The sequence below is a fragment of the Jaculus jaculus genome, chromosome 7 (genome assembly GCF_020740685.1).
Source record: "Jaculus jaculus isolate mJacJac1 chromosome 7, mJacJac1.mat.Y.cur, whole genome shotgun sequence".
Taxonomy (NCBI): Eukaryota; Metazoa; Chordata; class Mammalia; order Rodentia; family Dipodidae; genus Jaculus; species Jaculus jaculus.
This window is the reverse complement of record NC_059108.1, coordinates 74,482,257-74,500,817: the sequence shown is the minus strand read 5'-3', so window position 1 is coordinate 74,500,817 and position 18,561 is coordinate 74,482,257. Positions and strand designations below refer to the sequence as shown.

General features: G+C 35.7%; 2 protein-coding genes across 7 annotated transcripts in view; one reads left to right on the top strand and one right to left on the bottom strand.

Annotated features, from left to right (window-relative positions):
- The window catches only part of Nova1 (NOVA alternative splicing regulator 1), a 129,177-nt gene that overhangs the window by 26,534 nt on the left and 84,082 nt on the right, over positions 1–18,561 (top strand). The window contains exon 2 of one of the 6 annotated variants that reach the window (XM_045154717.1): positions 18,348–18,446. The exons of the other annotated variants lie outside the window; for them this stretch is intronic. The gene's annotated coding sequence lies outside the window, so the exon portion shown is untranslated. The remainder of the gene's footprint in view (positions 1–18,347; positions 18,447–18,561) is intronic. 6 annotated transcript variants of the gene reach the window in all.
- On the bottom strand, positions 7,857–8,181 carry LOC123462169 (pancreatic progenitor cell differentiation and proliferation factor-like). Its single transcript, XM_045154718.1, has 2 exons — positions 8,046–8,181; positions 7,857–8,008 (listed from the first exon to the last, which is right to left on the bottom strand). Exons 1-2 carry the CDS (start codon positions 8,179–8,181, stop codon positions 7,884–7,886), a joined length of 261 nt encoding a protein of 86 aa, XP_045010653.1. The 3' UTR covers positions 7,857–7,883.

Below are 18,561 nucleotides of genomic sequence, written 5' to 3'. Positions count from 1 at the left end.
TTGGGTATTTCCAGGTTTGTGATATACTCTGACTAGCCATACTCCTTTTTCTTTGTGGTAGGTGTCTGAGTGGTAGCTATCATGGACTGCATGTGTAAATTTGTAAATGTCTCTGTTGGAGTGTTCTACTACATACCAAAACACAAAATAAAATATTTGAACAATGTACTGCACAGTAAATTCCAGGGCATCCTGGACTAGAGAGCAAGAGTTTACCTCAAAAAGAAAAGAAAAGAAAAGAAAAAAAAAAAAACAAGAGAGAGAAAAGAAGAGAGTAATGTGGGATCTGATATCCTTTAGTCTTGCACAACTTGTGTCTGCAAACCACATATGTGTAAGTATAGCAGTGAATGTAGACCCACACAAAATCCTAGAGTGACCTAAGACATTATGAGGTTTTTTTTTTGTGTGTTATTCTTTGTTGTTGGTGCTCTGTTGTTACATATGAATTTTACAGGTGACAATATTCTCACAATGTCAACGATTGGACATTCCTGAATATTTGTTTTGAGAACAAAATATTTTCTGGAATTTTTATGTATTGGTTTTATATACATACATGTATATCTACACTTACATGTACACCTACCCATAAGCATGCATATGTTCATATCTATTTATACATATAAGAGGTAGGTCTTTCTTTTTGTTAATGTTTTCTAACAAGCTTTTTGTCTAGATGTTTGTATTTTTGCCAGTGATGGTACTTTTAGTACCATAATCATTAGCAATTGAGAAAGTGTTATTTCACTCAGCTTATAAAAATAATTTAATATGTAGTTGATTAAGAAAATTGTTTCTTCATTTTTTTCTTTTATATATATTATATATTATATATATATATATATTAATGTTTTTTATTAATTAGTTTTGTACTAAGTGAATACAAACTAGTTGGTACCGCTGTTAGCCTCCTTCCTGTCCTCCCCTCTCCCCCAGGCCCCTTCTTCTTGAGGTATATGTGTCATGTATTGTGGAGATAGCCCTAAGTTATGGGTAGGAGGAAATGTCTCTGCGTATCATGACCTAACATGTGGCTCTGACATTCTTTCCGTCCCCTCTTCTGCAAAATTTCCCTGAGCCATGTTGGGTTCATTTTAGGTCTGCTTCACTGATGATATCTTGGGAGCCTCTGTGTTTCTGGATATCTGATTTGGTAGGAGTTGACTGTTCTCTGTGTTGATCTTCTTCACCCTTGTGCTGGTACCCAGTTCACCAAAAAAAACAGCACCCTTGCTTGTTTTGCCAGTTATTCATAGTTTCAGCTGGGGCCCTTTTGAGGTATGATGGGGTGGTTCTCTCCTTAGGATCTACATCTATCTGCAAAAGAGAAGCAGATTCTCCAACAGAGAATAAAGTTAGCACCAGATAAATGGGATAACCCTTATTTTTTTTTTAGAGAAAAGTTAATAGGTGTAGGCCCTCTTGTAGCCCACGATTGGTGGTAGCTTGATAATGGAGAGCGGGCTCATTTTTGGATATGGTTCTGACTTGTTCCCAGCTCCAGTTATGGGTTCTGTTTCACTGAGCAGATCAGTTAGCCAAATCAAGAGCAGTTGGTTTCCCACCATGGCTGTGCACCACTATTTCCCTTCTGTGAGCATCACAACAGGCTAGGTTAGACCATGAGTTGCATGGACAGATACTGGTCATTTTCCCCCAGTTGCCCATGTAGCACCTTCTGGCACTAGACGTGCTAACTGTCTGAGGAGTAACTCACATATATTTTTAAGTGATCCAGATTGAAAGGTGGTCACCATCATGTAGTAAAAGCACTTGCCCTATTTAAGTTTATATTGAATCAGAACTTTAAAATTATTTAGCTTGGTTTACTTATTACAATGAAAGTGAAGATCATACACAAAGAAATTATATACTGTGAAGTAAAGATGTGACATTTTTTCAATTAGAACATCATTTCAGGCTGTTTTCTTGAGTATGCAGTCATAGAAATTTGATACTATAGTTTGCCTTTATCAATGAGAAAGTTTTAGATCTTTGATTTTGCCACTTCAGAGTTTGGATAAATTGTTTATTTGGATGTTAATATTATCTAAGAACTTCCTGTGGTAAATAGAATCTTCTAGATTAAGGAAATAAGTGAAACAACAAGAGATGTTCAAATCTTAAAATCTACCCTGGAGTCTCACATTCAGGTATATCATCTTCATCTACCTTATTTAACAATTTTAAATATCTAGTTTGTTTTTGTTGTCAAGAAGTATGATTTAACCACCACAGAAAAATATACCTTAATTCAAGGTTTAAAATAGCTCAGATTTTCTGTGCCCAAATTAATCAAAATATTTTTGTTTTAAAGAAAAAAGGATTGGAAGTAAATGAATTAAAATATACTGCAGTTCCAAATACTTTTCTTGGTTCTTTAATTTCACTCACTTGTATTAGAAGAGCTGTTAGCTTTTTTTCACATTTCTTTACTGTTTGATGTTCTGACATTTTATCTTGAAACAAATGAAACATACTTCTTTTAAATTCTGGGAGTTCTGCTGTCTGTTGCTTTTGCTGTTTTTCATTCAAGTTGTCTTTCTTTCTGAAGTGTTTTGTATTTTTTCTTTTTTTTAAATATATTTTTATTTTATTTTTTTATTTGACAGAGAGAATGAAAGAGTGAGAAAAAGAGTGAGAATTGGTGTTCCAGGGCCTCTAGCTGCTGCAAACAGACTGTAGACACATGGGCCAGCCACCTTGTGTATCTGCTTTATGTGGGTCCTGGGGAAGCAAACCTGGGTCCTTTGGCTTTACAGGCAGTTGCATTAACCAGCCCTGTAAATTTGTTTTGTATGTTTATTTTTATTTAACAAATTTTATGAGGGAAATTTTGAAACCTGGGATAAAGGTGACTAACAATAACTTTGGATATAGTGGTTATTGCATGTTTGGGATAACTTGACACTGAATTCTTAGCCTGATGTAATTTGAACGAACCACTAAGGGATTTCAGCTGAAAATCTGCTCGTAAAATTCAATTCGTGATTATGGATTTCCTCATTTTCATGGTGTGTATGCAAAGAATTGTTGGAGAAGGGGGTGTTTCCATTTTATCTTAGTTACTGCATTATTCTTTTAGGTTAGAATTATTGGGGACTGCCACTATGCTGGGACAACTAGAATAGGCTTTGTGTTTTGCTTTGTTTTAGTCTTGATCGTATAGTGAATTAGATTAAAATGCACAAAAGGTTAGAATTCCATGGTCTACAAGTGCCCTTAAGTACTCTGCTTGCTCCTGAAGGTTCCTGCATACACTTAGGTTATGCAATATACACAGCTGAGCAAAGTGCGGTGAATACTTTTCCTAGCATGTTTACTTGCATAAGGCAGGGCAGTTGGTCTAGTTTTTTTTTTTTTAATAGTTTTATTTTTATTTATTTATTTGAGAGAGAAAAAGAAAGAGGGAGGGAGGGAGAGAATGGGCACGCCAGGGCCTCTAGCCACTGCAAACGACCTCAAGATGCATGTGCCCCCTTGTGCATCTGGTTTATGTGGGTTCTGGTGAGTCGAACCTCTGGTCTAGTTTTTAAGGTAGTACTGTCAAATGTGCATAGCTGGCCTTATGTGGATATAGATTTTTTATTGAGAAATACTTTAACTCCTAATTAGTGTTTATTTTGTAAATCAGAAATGAAGTCCTGACTTAGTACCTGCAAGGAGTACTGAAAATGAAGACATAACAATAATTTCTATCTTACAAATAGTAATTATCACTCTGTCAAAAATAGACTGCTAGGCTGGGCCTGGTGGCACATACTTTTAATCCCCAGCATTCGGGAGGCAGAGGTAGGAAGATCACTGTGAGTGAGTTTGAGGCCACCCTGAGTCTACATAGTGCATTCCAGGTCATCCTGAGCTAGAGTGAGACCCTACCTTGAAAAATCAAAAGGGAAAAAAAAATATTAAACAAAAAGACTGCAAGCGCATTAGATTTCCCTTAAAAATCAGTATTAAAACATATAGACCTACATTTCTCTTGTAATCTTCATATTTTCTGCCTGTGTTTTCCCAAAATCAGCAATTTCTTACACAGTTCTACTCTTTTCTTTGGCTTTCTCCTTTCTCAGTTTTAATTTTTCTAGTCATCTGAGACATATTCTACAGCAAATATCAGGACATTTTGAACATACTTCAGTAGAGACAGAAATTAACTCTAACAGAACAATAATGGTAAGAGCAAGGGCCAACACCCAGGGAGAGTACTTAATATTCACTGTAAGTATATCATTTATCAACTAGTTTATCAAACGTCTACTCTTACAGACAGAAACATTGAAGGGCAAAAAGATAAAACACTTTTGAAGCTATACATTGCATCAAGGCCACACTAGAAACACTTGCACATAGCACTCTGAATATTCAAAGGCAACTTACTTTGATAACAATGATTTGAGCTAGGAACTTAAATACAGTAGAGAATGGTTGTGTTAATAGCCTCAAAATTAAGTTATTGTAGTTATTTCCTTAGCAGGTATGAATTTGGTATCATGTACCACATTTTAAAATTTAAACCATTTCAATTTTATTCATTTTATTAAAACAAACCATTAATTTTCTTAGTTACATGCACTGTGTCCTTTTTTTTTTTCTGGTAGTTTGTTTGACACTGGCTCTATGAAAATGTTTCATCACTTGTGCAATTGATATAACTTTATTGCCAAAATTATATTCTCCTTTTGCTTTCCACCACACATTTCTATCTGTTTTCCAATTGTGTCCTTTTTGTTGTTTCTGCTCATTTGACTGCCCCTAGCATTGCCATGGTTCATTGTCTTTATATGTCGGCATATGAATTTTTTAATGTCTCTATGCCTCTCCTTCCATTTACATTCTTTTGCTTCTTTTACTTCTGTCATTAATTTAGCCCCAGTTGAGGATTAAAGAAGATTAGAAGAAAATGATAGATAAAAGAATGTGGTGGTCTGGTTTTAAGTTAGTTAATCTCATTTATTGTGGATTTTCTCAAAATTATTTTGCTAAGTCATTTCCATATAGTATCATTTAGTTTAAACAGTGACATAATGCTTAATGCTTGATTATAAAAATGATGATCCCTGTTCTACCTGTCCTCATCCTTCTCTCACCTGTCTGCAACAGTTTTGGCCTCCTTGTCCCATGATTTTTTTGGGGGGGGGTCTTTTTGCATAAAAACCATAAAATAACCCACTGTATAGACCAAAATTTAAAAAAAAAAATGGGGAAAGAACAGTGGCATGCCAATGAACAAACTCTGTGGAGAGACAAAAAACAGCAAATTTGGAGTATTCTAGATCTCTGGGAAGGCACTGTAAAATACTGGAGAGCCACAATTCATAGGATAGTTCTCTTGGATCTATTTTAATGTTGGGAGAACTCAGCTACCTAGATATCAAACATTAGTATGATTCTGGTTTTAGTGACTCAAACAGATATTGTGGAATTTTTCTTTTTTCTTTTCTTACACAAGAAGAACTGTTGATTAAAGTGCATTCTCTGTGTGCTCATGCTCAGTTCCAGGACTCCTGCTACCTGCAGTCATTCCTCACTGTGTGCCTTCCTACTCACAACTGCGGTTACCTTTCCATTCAGAGTAATTCTTGATAATCAATGATGACCTCTTCATCAAGCTAGGTTACTCATATCCTAAGTTAGCAATGTGTGTGATATACATTGGAAAGATTTCCACAAACATAATGTGAAATAAAATATGAGTAGGAGTTTAAAGTTTGACATTTTTATCTCATAACACTGAACTAGCTGTATCTATTGGGGATGATCTTTTGTTCATGTTGTGTTTTTGTTTAGTTTAGTTTTGTTTTGAGGCATGGTCTTGGTATTTATTCTAGGCTGACCTGGACTCACTATATAGCCCAGGCAGGCCTTCAATTCCCAACCCTCCTGCCCCAGCAAATGGAGGCCTAATAGGTATGTACCTCCATGTCGGCTTCTATAGTATATCTTGTGTTATTGACAATTTTGAGGTCATTTCTGACCATTTATGTAAATACATGATTTATAGAAGAAAAGACTAATACAAAGTTGGAGTGATTTGAATTTCTATTTTGTGCCTTGCCAACTCTCATCATGGGCAGGGTGCTGAATTTCACTGCTTTAAAGATTCTCAGCATAAAAATAGATGTGCCTATCGAAAGGAATTCTAATGAGTGATATTATATATAAAAACTATTAAAATACAAAGCTTTTGATAAATATCATTTTAATGTTAGTCAGCACATGCTTATGAACCAATAGAGCATTTAGTCCTTGAGTATGACTTCATTAGATGTTTTTTAAGGTTCTTTTCCTTATTCCAAAGAAGAATGATTTGAATTCACAGAAAAACTATTGGTGAAGATAATTGTAGTCAAACTTCTTTAACTTATTTTCACTTATTAAAAAAAATTGGTTGTTATTTCTGCATGTTTGTTTTTGTGAATGAACTTGCAAGTTGTCAAGGATTGGAAAACTTGCTAATGTTTGGTTTTGGAGAAGAGGTACTTTGCATCTCAAGTCAGTATTTAGTCATGCAATACTTACACATTTTCTCCTGGAACTGTGTATTGATGATTTATTACCTATGGGATTACAGGAGAGCACTAAGCAGGGAACTAAGGATATTTGCTAACCAGTTGTCCTATTTATTTTTCTTACTCACTGGAAGTAAGAAAATATACTTTTAATTTTAGATTTTGTTCATGACATAAAAGAATCAGTTTATAGAATACACTTTTACAGAAAACACTGTACAGAAAGTGCTTCAGCCATTAGTATTTTCAGAAAAGAGAGTTAGCATTACCCAGAGAAAGAGACATGTCAGAACTAAGCAACACAAAAGCCTGAGCTCAGGAGCTGGACGTCCTGTGAAAGTTTAACCCTTATTCTGCCACTACCAGTAACTGCACAAGTTCTAGCAACTTATTTAATTTGTGTTTTGGTTAATATGTGTTTTACAGAATTGCTGTAAAGATCATATTAATCCCTATGCAGAAAGAAAATGGAATAGTGCCTGATGTACTGAGTGCAATGTAACTGGTAGCTACTATAGTTTCATTTCTGAAGGACCATGTACTAAGAAAACTTAGTCTGTTTTAGGTTGTTGCATTTCTTCCACTGACTGAGAAATTTATAAAACAAATTTACTTCTTTCTTTTCTAATGATTAGAAATTCAACAGTGAAGAAGCTGCATATTGTGAGAGCCCTCTTTCTGAAGTAGAGTCTTTGCACTCCCAAAGTGGTGCAGGGTGTTAACATGGTGAGAAGACATACATCACAAATAAAACCCAAGTGGCTTTTTATAACAGACACACTTTTAAGATAATTCATTGATCCATGAAAGCATTTACTCACTCAAGAAAGCAGTTGTCGTGATTTAATCACATCTTGAAGGTTTCCAACTCTGAGTACCTCACAATGGGGGTTGTGCCAGGACATGCAAGGCAAAGTGCATGGTTGATAAGATACACTGTTATTTCATGGCCATGGAGAAAGGAAAGATGTTACGAAAGCATATGTTCCATAAAATCAATGACAATTAGTATTAGAATATAAAAAAGACAAACAACACAGCATTTGGTATTGTTACTTTTTTGAGGATAGTGTTTATCATATTCCTTTATATTATTGATACAATTGATTTGTTTTTGAAATATGGCCACTTGGAGTTTATTTTCTGCTTGGTGCAAGGCATGATTTTACAGGGTCAGGAAATTTTGGTGCAGTGAGGGAGAAGGGAGCTCTCTAGCTTTTTCTGGTGTGTGTTGCTTACTACAGCCGGTATAGTTTGCAGAGTGTGGAGGACCGGCAGGGCTCTGGCATAGCACCTCGGATGCTTGGGTTGTGGTTCTGTCAGGTCAGTATGGCAGCCTGGTGTTGGTTTGATTGACTGGTTGCTTTTTCATGGTTTCTGCAGCCTGGCCACCTGTGACCACGCTGCAGGAGGTCTGGGGGGATTCTGCCGACTGCTCAGGGGACTCCAACACTGTGGCCTTGAATGGGAGAGTGGATTTCCCGATGAAGAAGCTGGCCCACCAATGACCAGGGTCAGCCTTAGGGAGACCTGGGTGGTGGGGCACAGTGGCATCCCTGGGGTACGCGGCACTTCCGGAGGAGCTGTTGCTGGAAGTAGAGCCCCGGCGCTGCCAGTAATAGTCATGGGTGGCTACAAGTGAGCTGCTGGAGCGGATGGCTGCCATGCTTCCCTCCATGCCAGCTGGAGCTGGAGGCCTGACACGATTGCCCTCCAGGCCCATGTAGGTCCCTATAATTGATTTTTTTTAATCAGCAGGGTAAATTGTGGTATAGTAGCTTCCCCTTATCCACAGGAGATTTATTACTTTAGTGATTGTCCAAGATACATGTAGTATACCAAACCCTGAACATAGTATGTTCTTTTCCCTATGAAAACATACTGGAGTTTAATTTTTAAATAGGTGGTATTAAGAGATCATTAACAATGATTTGATAAGACAGGACAATTACAATAATATGGGATAACAAAAGTTGTGGGTCTGGGGAGATGGCTTACCACTTAAGGCACTTGCTTGCAAAGCCAAAGGACCCAGGTTTGTTTCCCTAGGACACACATAAGCCAGATACACAAGGTGGCACATATGTTTGGAGTTCATTTGCAACAGCTGAAGATCCCTGGTGTGCCCATTCTCTCTCTCTCTCTCAAATAAATAAATAAAAATATTTTAAAATTTCTCTAACTGGGTGTTTCTATATCACTTTCTATTACATTTCCACTTCTTAAGTTGTGAGATGCTACTGTGCATACAAGATGTTGAGAGTGAAGTGAATGGTGTACACATTGGGACATAGATTAGGCAACAGTTGGTTTTATTTCTTTTTTGTGTGTGGGGGGTTCAAGGTAGGGTCTCACACTCTGTAGTTCAGGCTGACCTGGAATTCACTATGTACTCTCAGGGTGGCTTTCAACTCATGGTGATCCTCCTACTTCTGCCTCCTGAGTGCTGGGATTAAAGGCATGTGGCACCACGTCCAGCTCTTTCATTTTCTTACTTGAACACAAACACTGAAATACAGGGAAATGTGGTGACAGAAGTGACGATTGAATGACTAATAGGGTAGGACGAAAAAGGAATGATTCATGTCCTTGGCAGGAGGGAGAAGGATGGTGTGAGTTGTCATCAGTGCTTAAAGTGGTTTACAATTTAAAATGAGTGAATTGTTTATTTCTAGAATTTCCCACCTCATATTTCTGTAGTATAATTGACGGCGAGTAACACAAAACCATGGGTATGAAGTGAGGGCATATTGTACTTCAAATTTGAATTGGAATATGGAAACTTAACACATCAAACAATACATGGAAATATTAGTCTGAAGGTATTATGTTTTCAATAAATATATAATTTCTGTGGGAGAATTTTTATTTTAAATTTATAACAAAATATCTTTTGAGATGTTGTATGAATTTTGAATACACTTTCATTTTTCTCTACTATACTAATATTTTATAACTATATACTTTGGCCCCTGTTAGCACCTTAGGTATCTTCCAATACCATGCTGTGTTCAACAGATCTGTAACATTAGTCATAAGTCGTAACACTAAGTATCATGAGCTCTGCACCTAAATTGGCAGGGTTTACATCTCCAACACGACTTACTCATCACACCTCTACCTCTCTGTGCCTTTTTCTCTTCTCAAAGATCAAGGTTTATTTTAAAATGCTTGGGATAGAGGCTATAATAAACATCTATGCTACCTGTTTTAGGTTATTTTTACTATCTCATTCTAAATATTTTTAAATTTCTAATCAATTTTATTAATTTGTAGTTTTAGTAAACCATGTAATTATATATTTTTCTTACAATCATATAAATTTCATTCTTTTCCTTTAAAATTGCCTTGATTTACTATGATTTTAGCTTGAAAATACCTAAATTATTTTTCATTTGACAGATATGGGCAGTGTAGAAAAGTCTAAACATATTTAAACTTATTTGTGGGAATTCATAGCATCTGCAGTAGGTTTAGGGCATATGTATAAAATAAAGAAAAAAAAAAGAAGGAACAAAAGAAGGAAGGAAGGAAGGCAAGGACTGTTAAGGTTTATTGCCATTGCAAAAGAATTCCAGGCACATGCACCACTTTGTGTTTCTGATTTTACATGGGCACTGGGGGATTGGAACTGGACACACAGGCTTTGTAAGCAAGCACTTTTAACTGGTGACCTGTCTCTCCATCCCTTATTTTTTAAACTTTACATGTAGAAAACTATTTACTTCTCTTGGTGAAAATTTATCTCATAATTAATTTGAACATCCCTTTACCCCATAACTTTTATATTGAAGTAGAGAGAAATTATTCATGAGTACTCTTAATTAAATATTTTTTAGTTAGCTATGCTGAAATCATATTATCTAGTTTCATACTAATAATACCATGCAGGCTAGGGAAATTAAAATGATGAAAGTAAGTACAGTGTTAATGTTTTAACCCTAAACTCTTGATGCTATATCCTGAGGATCATGGCATGGATTCATTTGACAAATATACAGCATAAGGGGCTCTGTATCCCTGAAAACTGGACATGCTATGTGATAGGAAAGCAATTTGTGTTATTTTGCAGGATAATCAAGTAAAATGGAGTCCTTGACTATGGGTTCTAATCCATTGTGATGCTATCCCTGTAAAAGGGAAATCGTACATCAAGATAGGTGTGCAGAGAAAATGTCATGACAACATGAAGAATGCCATCTGCTCCTATCTGGAGAGGAAGGCCTGCAGCACACCATTCATCTCAGCCCTTAAATGGAATCATCCCTCCCTGCATGTGGATATTTAACATCTAGCCTCCAGAACCATGGGCATACACATTTATGTCTGGTAAGCAACTCATTGTTGTGCTCTGTTGTGGCAACTCTAGGAGCAGGCATGTGATACTGGGTATTTTTTAATTTGGTCTGTTTGCCATCCATTTGTGTATTTGATGATATATCTGTTCAGATTGTTTACCCGTTTTTTCTCCTCCTTTCAAAAATTTATTTGAGGGAGAGAAAAAGGGAAAGAGACAGGGAGAGACAGACAGAGAGAGAGAGAGAAAGAAGGAGGGAGAATATGGGTGAACCAGGGCCTTCAGCCACTGCAAAGGAACTCCAGATGTGTGTGACATAGTAGTAATATAGTAAGCCATGCCATTTTAATTTTTTTCTTACAATCATATAAATTTCATGTTTTTCCTGTTTGTGTACATGTGCAACATTGCACATTTGCATCACTTTGCACTTAGCTTATGTGGGAGGGTTGGATCTAAAAATCAAGACATGAGTTCTTAGGCCTTGCAGACAAGTGCCTTAACCACTAAGTCATCTCTCTAGCCCTTTTTTACATGTGGTTATTTCATATTGACATTTCTAAGCCTTTTTGATATTTTGGATACTAATGTTTATAATCTGTTTTTTAGACATTTTTCTCTCAATCTGTGACTTGTCTATTCATTCCGTCGTCAAGGGTTTTCCACAGAATAGAAGTATTTAATCTTAATGAAATTCACTTGATTCAATTTTTTTCCTCAGATTTGCCATGTATCAAATTAGTTTTTATGAACCCAAGATCACCTTACTTTTCTTCTTCTTCTTTTTTTTTTATCTTTGATGCATAATCAGTTACTGTTTTATCAAAGCATTGTGGTCTATATATAGATTCATCCTTTTGATTGTAGATGTTCAATAGTACCAACATCATCATTTGTTGAAATGTCTCCATTTAATTCCCTTTGTTCCTTTGTAAAAGATCAGTTGACTATATTTACTTGTTTGTTTATGCTCTCTTTTCTTCTTCTTCCATCAATTAGCTTACCTGTTTTCACCATAATAACATTTTCTTAATTACTGTAACTATAGAAGTCTTCAAGTTAGGTTGAATTAATCTGTCAACCTTTTTTTTCCTTAATTATTTGTTGGCTCTTTCCATCTTTTTTCTTTTCATATAGATATTAGAATTAGTTTATTAATATCTAGTTAACATAACTTGCTGGGATCTTGTTTGTGATAACTTTTGAATCTACAGATCAGGTTGGCAAGAGCTGGCATTGTAAACATTGTCTCTTCCTATCCAAGTATATCACATACTCAAACCCCTTTGATTCTTCTCATTATAATTTTTAATTACCTTCATGTACCTTACTCTGTTAGTGTGTACTTTTTATTACAATATTTTGGTGTCATAACAGCTATGTTTTGTACAGTGATGAAAACTGGAAACATTCTTCAATAAGGTGCAATAAGGGAGTGTAGTACATTTTCTACTCTGAGATTGCTTTGATAACTAAGTTTTAATTGCACATTATTCAAGTTATGAAAAATTAGAATCAACTCATCAGAACAAATAGAATCTTCTCAAGTGGTATAGGGTGATGTTATTAGCTTATAGTTAATTGTAGCTGTGAAGGGATTAAGTTTGCATGATTTTCAATTTACTTGTAACTGATATTTCTTCATTTGAAAAAGTAGACTAGTAAAAAAGCATAAATATTGATCTTAGTTGTATAATTTTACCTTGTTTTTCTTGCTCTTTATCAGGCTGGTGTTCAGAAAAGGGCGGGCAGGTAGGGAGTTGTGTTGAAGGTACCTGTCATAACTTAGGATGATGAGTTGTGAAGTGAATGGGATTATTACATGAACAATTATAATTATCTGTGATATGGTTCTATGTTCTTGAAAGGTTTGACACTTAAGAATATAAGACTATTCATCATTTAGTTATTTAAAACAGTGATACCTCAATTTACTTAAAATAAGGTACTTGAGTTTTTAGAGAAATCTCCTTAAATATTTAAATATATGTATTTAAAGCTTGGAAAATGGGGACAAGCTTATGTTATTAAGCTATTAGTCAGACCGGATCATTCTGTAGAATCCTTTGAGATATACCAAAATGAATTTCAAGTGTTTATTTGAAACAGGAAATTTAAACTTGTTGTCTTTTCTCCTATTCTAAGTTTGATATCTTATGTAGGAGATTTTACTTTTCAAGATTCTTATTGTTATCATTTTGGTACTGGGGATTGAACCTTTTATATGTTGGGTAGGTACTCTCATACTGATATATCTCTCTAACTCTTATGTCTTATTATCTATAAAATCTAATATTTCCTACAAATTCAGAAAATAAATGTATTTATATTATTGTAATTACTTAGCATTTCTAAGGAAACATTTCATAGATGTTCATATTTCTATACATTTTTGTGGTGTTTGAGTCAATGTCTTATTCTAGCCCAGGGTGACTTGGAACTCACTGTACATCCCAGAATGACTCTGAACTCACAATGATCTTTCTACCTCAGCCTGTCAAGTGCTAGAATTAAATGTATGAACCACCATGCTCAGTCTTAATTTTTACACAAGAAGAAAAAAGTGAAAGAAATTCCTTATAAATTCTAGTTATACAGTTCTTGTTACTAGGAATAAGAAACAGGGCTGGAGAGATGGCTTAGTGGTTAAGCTCTTGCGTGTGAAGCCTAAGGACCCCGGTTCGAGGCTTGATTCCCCAAGAATAAGAAACATTATGATGATGCAGCTATTTGGTCTGGCATGAGCTCTTTAGAAAAATAAATGGTTAGTTACTTGCTAGCTCATTATTGCTAGTCATCACATAATACAGTATTTACTGAGATGGAAAATTTCATGGGAGTGCAAACTTGAAAGCCTTTGGTCCTTGTTTTGTCTTCAGTGTGACCTAGGATTAAGCTAACCACTGTTTCTTGATTCTTTAATTCAGAATGTCATAGCTTTTGGTGCCTGTTTAATCAAACCCAACTTTCCCCCTTTTACTTATTATTACTTTACCTTGTTATTAGGTGGTCAGAAGTGGTTTGGCATTGTTCATTCACTTGGCTACCTCCTGTGGGTTGCAGGTGATCTGCTCCCATACTCATTTCCTATTTCTCCTCCTGGATTAGTGTATGAGAAACAGAAATAGAAAGGGAAAGGCTTAAGTTAGATTTCTGTGATTCTTTCTCCAGTTTCTGATGCCCTGCTTCTGACTGACTTGTCCTCTGTTTCCTATGACGATAGAGAAACAAATGCTAGCTCTGTAACTAGGCACATGTGTGGGATATTTTTCAGCAGCTGTATCTTTGGAGTCTCACATTATCCAGTGCTGGGTTGTCTTTTTTTATCTTTATGTTCCTGTATGTCTGGTATATGCACAGCCTTTGACTACTGCTGTGCCTCTGACCAGTTTCAAGTACAGTTACATTCACAGATATGACTTTTTAAATTGTTATTTAAAATAGACTGTAATTCCCTGTAGCGTGTCTTCTAGCTAGAAGGCTTTCTTCCTTTTTCCAGTTAGACACAAGGAAAAAAATAGATATGGAATGATAAGCAGCTGGCCTACAAACACAAATCCAACTGTTCCAGTCATCTCTTCTTGCTAGCCTTTTTAGATGTGTTCTCACTTGATTTGGACACTTGGTAGTATCTGTCCACCGAAACTGGAGCCATGAAGTAACTTACGATTATGACTGACTACCTAAAGATGAGTGTAGAGAGAAGGCAGTTCCTGGGTAAAGTGGAAGGGCGATGAAGGGAAAAATATTTAAGTTACGTAGGGGCTCTCACTTGTTCAAAGGTATCATCTAAATACAAGGTATTGACTGATTGCTTTCCTTGAACTTGGGTTCAAATGGCCCTTCCCTGAACAATGGGAAAAATATCATCTTACATGTGGCGGTACATTTTTTTGTAGTTTTATTAGAAGTTCCAGTAAAGCTCCTGGAGTGATCCTTTGAGGATATTAAGCAGGTCATGGCATTGCCCAGTCAAAATACTACAGGAGCCTTCTGTAACAGTTTACCCCTCCCCACCCCAAAAGTCTTTAACAGTATCTTAAAAGCCATACATGATCTGAGCATAGTTTTTGCTCACTCTTGTCCTCGACCTGTGAGCAGTTTTTATCCCAGACAGTGGACCCACTTCACTACAAGCAGTGCTGTTTCCCTGGCAGTCTCTCAGCTGTCTGTCACATGGATCTTCATGCCATTTTCTTAACTTACCTTCTTTTGGATATATAATAACCATGTCTATACATTTATCGTATTTTAAATTCAATAGCTTAGTGTCTGTTTCTTTTATTAGCATATGATATTCAAGTTCATCTACTCTGTGGGTGCTTTACCCTGTGCTTAAAGTGGTATATGACCTTCAAGAAGAAAAACTGATGCTGTGTGTTTAGTTAGTAAATGGATGCTTCTTTTCACACTTATACTTTAGAAAATAGCTTCTGGTTATTCCACAGGTTTTACTCTTCCAGGGCTTTATATAGTCTATATATTATTTATGTATGCTTTGTTTGTTTTGCAGTGCTAGGGATTAAACCCAAGGCCTCATGCATGGTAGACAAGCCTTTTGCTGGCACAACTGCTTTGTAAGCCTCATAATAATTATTTATTTTTTTTTAGCTCTTTCAGTTCTCTGAAGTTGTATGCTCTCATAACTGTCACCTCTGTTAAGTCATCTTCAACTCTAATTCATCTTCCATGTTACTGAAAGTGGCTTTAATAAAATGCTTATCTAAATGCATTTTTTGAGAGGAAAACATGCCACAGTTCCTTAATACACTATGGCCTGTGCATATGTTCACCTTGTCCCCACCGGTCTTTCCATGGGCAGTGTACTGCTCACATCCTTTTCTTTCCTCTGCTCTAAATCTTAAATGCCCCTTCTCTCATATTTTTTCCTATTGCTATCTGCATTTCTTAGTGTATTGCTGCATAACATGTGATCCCTATCATAAGAGCTTAATGAAAAGTTTCTTTGCATTTTACAGTTGGGAAACAACTGCACATTAGCATGTTGTTCTGCTTCTTCCTAAGTGCTAGCAAACCTCTTTGCTCCTAAGCTGTCATTCATGTCTGGTTAGAGTTTACTCATGTCTGTCTTCTATTTAAAAGATACCACACTCCTATAAAGCACCATACACATTATTTTATAATGCTGTGCTACTATTATGAATTTGTTTTTCTGGCAAAACTTTCACTTGTGCTAATTTGATGACTTTTTATTTATTTATTTATTTTTACTTGTGTGTGGTGTGACATGGCACCCATAAGGTCACCAGTGAGTGAGGTGCATGTGCTTGCCCATGATGGCTGGATTGGAATGTTTAGGGACCTGATCCATCACTCTTGCCTGGTCTTTGGAGCTGGAATCTGTTTACACTGAACTTGTATGGCTCCAAAGATTCACTGGTATTTGTTCCTCTGTGGGCATAGAGTTACAGACATATGTGGTCACTCCCCTCAAGTATTTTTTAAAACATGTATATATTTTAATTCTTATTATCTTTTCATTTCAGTAAATTAAATTTCAAAGGATTTGGAAAGATTATTTCTAAAAGTGAAAGCATTAATTGTATTACCTTTGAAAAAATTGTAATCTTGTTACATTCTTCAAACTTGTATTTTTTATATATTATTATGTGACTGAAAAGAAAAAAAAATTATAAAGAAAGTAAAAATGTTTTATGGAACAATTGGAGCCAGTGTTGTCCATAGCTGATGTTGTCCCAAGTAAGTGCAATATAAGATATGTACCAGTCTAGTATGACTTTGGGAAGTCCAGAGTTCTTGAATGTGGAGAAGACATCCAAAATTGTGTTTGACACTTTTTTAATGCAAAGTGAATACTGAAGTATATGGCTTTTGTTATTCATCTTTTAATGGACATGGCTAAATAAAAGAATGCTTACATAGTATCCAGTTAACAGGGGTCACTGTGAAAAGCTAGTTTGCTTGCGATGGCTTTTTGAGCTGCTACTACTGTCATTAGTAAAACAGGTCAGGTGTTAAACAATATGTGCCTCATACATGGCTTTAAAATTTACTTTTGTTTTTGTAGACATCACCATGTATGGTCTGAGAAGAAATAGCTGCTCAGGCTTACACATTTAGTTTAAAAACATTACTTCTGCTTATTCCATCGAATTTCTTAATATTATTAGAAGTGATTACAGAATAATTTGAGACCGTAATTACTAAAGCTCATGGTGCATTTTCCATAGAAACATGTATGAGATCAGAGCTTGCAACCTGTTTCAGTGTGCAATTTTGCAGAATTCTGAGATTGCATAAATCTGCAATGTGAGCCCTAGACTGAAGTCCTCAGTCTATATTCTTTTTAATAAGCAGAATAACCAACTCTGTTCTTTTTCCTCTGCCACATATTGACACTGAAATAAATGATATTGCATATGTCTCACTCTATAAAGAGTTTAAGAAAATGGAAAGGGAAATATTAGCTATCTCTCTGCTGAATATATGCCAGTGTAAGTATATTCTGTTATTTATTTAGCAAGTGAGAGCTACACATTTTGTTTGAGGTCTGTTGGGAATTTTTTCACTCAGTACCCTGAAAGAAACTTAAATATGATTCCTTAAAAAAGAAACTGGGGTACTCTTTGTGTAGAGTAGTACAGACATAGTGGCTATGCCCTAAAATGGGGAGCATGGCTCCTTCCAGCCTTGTGGCCGACAGCATTTCTTAGAGAACCATTTTCCACTTAGATCTGATATCATCATGAACAAGTTATGTATAAAGTATGTCACTTTGGTGAGTTTGAGATGTAGTAATACTTTTCAGAAACAGTAAACTAAAGTTATCTATCTTTCTGCTGAATGGACTACATTGTAACTGAGTTTGACTTCAGTACAGAAAAGTTATCCTTTGTAAATGAAATCGTTTTAAAATTTCATTATATCAAAACTATTTAACTATCACTGATTATTGAAAAGTAGGTATTTCACATTTTTAATTACAAAATAACTAAGAATTTCATGATGGTTTTTCTAACATTTCTCTTTGACTGTTTTCATGTTATTTGTTCTTCAAGTTTGATATCTCATCTGTTTTTGATTCTTCTTCCTACCCCTGAATTGTCGTGTAAAATGAAAATAGTAACTTAGCTAAAGAGTAAAGAATGTTACAATATATATGTGCCTAAATTTTGGTAAATTACTGTCAAAATAATGTTACCACTCACTACAGAATTTTTGGGTTCCATTTTTAACATATATGTTTAAATATTCGCTTTATAATCATGCTGTGCATTGAAAAACTGTATGTCTATGTTTTTCGCAATCATTCTTAATATTCGACTTTTAAATGAATCCTAGTCCATCTGTGAAGGTCTCTGGTGACTAAATGGTGTATTTTTGTTTTGCTGTGGCACAGTTTTGACACAGCTGCTTTTGTTCTTAAAAATTTTGTTTTTCTATAGTACTTTTCATCCCTGTATATATGTACAGGAATCACTTCACCTACCACCGAATTGCAGCCACTTCTGAGGTGGAACGCAGCAACTGTTTAACAGCGCACTTTCCCCTAGGTGCTGACAGCTGCAGAAGAGCTTGTACATGGGCCTGTACAGAAGGTAGTTCTCCACTGTGCCATCTGCAGAGTGAGACTGACTAGAACTACATAGACTGTAAGTTTCTTATGTGCCTGCCTCAGACTGGAAACTCAGTAAGATAGAGTTACACACAGCTCCTTTAAACATATATGGAGGTCAGTTAAACTTTCTACTGCTCTCCCTGGCTCTA

What these genes read in the sequence shown, in the direction of transcription:
- LOC123462169 (XM_045154718.1), bottom strand. Translation starts at nt 8,181, where the DNA reads ATGGCAGCCATCCGCTCCAGCAGCTCACTTGTAGCCACCCATGACTAT. An exon ending in CACTGTGCCCCACCACCCAG is followed by an intron (nt 8,009 to 8,045) that starts GTCTCCCTAAGG and finishes TTGGTGGGCCAG; the next exon opens with CTTCTTCATCGGGAAATCCA.